The 1087-nt window shown below is 61.6% G+C and overlaps 1 protein-coding gene across 1 annotated transcript in view; it reads right to left on the reverse strand.

The window, feature by feature from the left end:
* Positions 1-26: 26 nt before the first annotated feature.
* The window catches only part of CNTN2 (contactin 2 (axonal)), a 30164-nt gene continuing 29103 nt past the window's right edge, over positions 27-1087 (reverse strand). Inside the window, exon 23 of the mRNA XM_005885266.2 lies at positions 27-758. Coding sequence (XP_005885328.1) covers positions 649-758 — 110 coding nt within the window. The 3' untranslated portion in view covers positions 27-648. The remainder of the gene's footprint in view (positions 759-1087) is intronic.

Below are 1087 nucleotides of genomic sequence, written 5' to 3' on the forward strand. Positions count from 1 at the left end.
TCCCAGCCTCTCATTCCCTTTTAGCTCCCCCCCCCCGCCCCCACAGTCTGGAGTATGACCCCCAATGCTGCAGGGGCTCGGCCATCAGGGCCCTGGTGCTCAGCCACCTGGTCAGGTGGCAGGAGCCTCCAGGGAGTCATCGAGGGCAATGCCAGGGTCCAGCCGTGCCGCCCCTTGAGAAAGTAGGGGGTCCTTGGTCCCGGGGTGGCTCTCTCCTTAAACTCAGGGATGCTCATGTGTATGCCTTGTTCCACTCCTGCCGGGTCACATCCAGTGCTCCTGCCGGGTCTGGGGCGCTGCCCTTAGGGGACAGAGTCCATCTGCGGTCCCAGGATGTGAAGAGAATGTTTCCGATGCCCTTCTTCCCATAGGCCTGGCACCCCGGAGGGCCCGGCACGGGTTCCGTATCATCATGGAAATTACTGCCTGGTGCTTCTTGATTAAAAAAAAAAAAATCCTCGCATGGGTTCTAGCCAGTGGCAGAATATGAAATATCCTACCTCCTACAAAAAGGGCACTGTCTACAGTAGGTATTTAAAACCAGCCATCCTCAGGCACAGTGTTGGGCCACCTTGGCATCGGGAGGGGCCGGCCAGCTGGCTGCATCCTCGGAGGTGGTGTCCGGCGGTGGAGGGAGGGGTGCCAGGGTCAGAGCTCCAGGTGGCCTATGAGGACCAGCATGGCCATGGAGTGGGAGAGGATGGTGCTGGGGCGCAGGGCCGGGCAGACTGCTGAGTTCTCCACCATCATGCTTGTGTCTGGAAGCAGCAGGCAGAAACGTGGGGCAGGGTTGGCCGGGTACCCCCCCCCCCACACTCCACTCTTGGGGACCCAGGCCTTTCTATGGAGGCTCACAGAGGACAGGCTTCCGGACTGAGAGCCCCACTCCTACGGCATTTTGCAGGGCCTCAGCCTCCCCCTGGCCCCCTGAGAGGAGCACGCTCACCTCCCCAGCTCTCAGAGGGGTGAGGGTGGGGGGGGGTGGGGGCAGGGCACTTCCAGGACTACTACTTTGCACTTGGCTCCTGCCTGCTGTCCCCTTTCCCCTTGGGGTCTGGCTGGACTGGGGTTGCCTTGGGCAGGAAAA

Source organism: Myotis brandtii, unplaced genomic scaffold, assembly GCF_000412655.1.
Source record: "Myotis brandtii unplaced genomic scaffold, ASM41265v1 scaffold898, whole genome shotgun sequence".
Taxonomy (NCBI): Eukaryota; Metazoa; Chordata; class Mammalia; order Chiroptera; family Vespertilionidae; genus Myotis; species Myotis brandtii.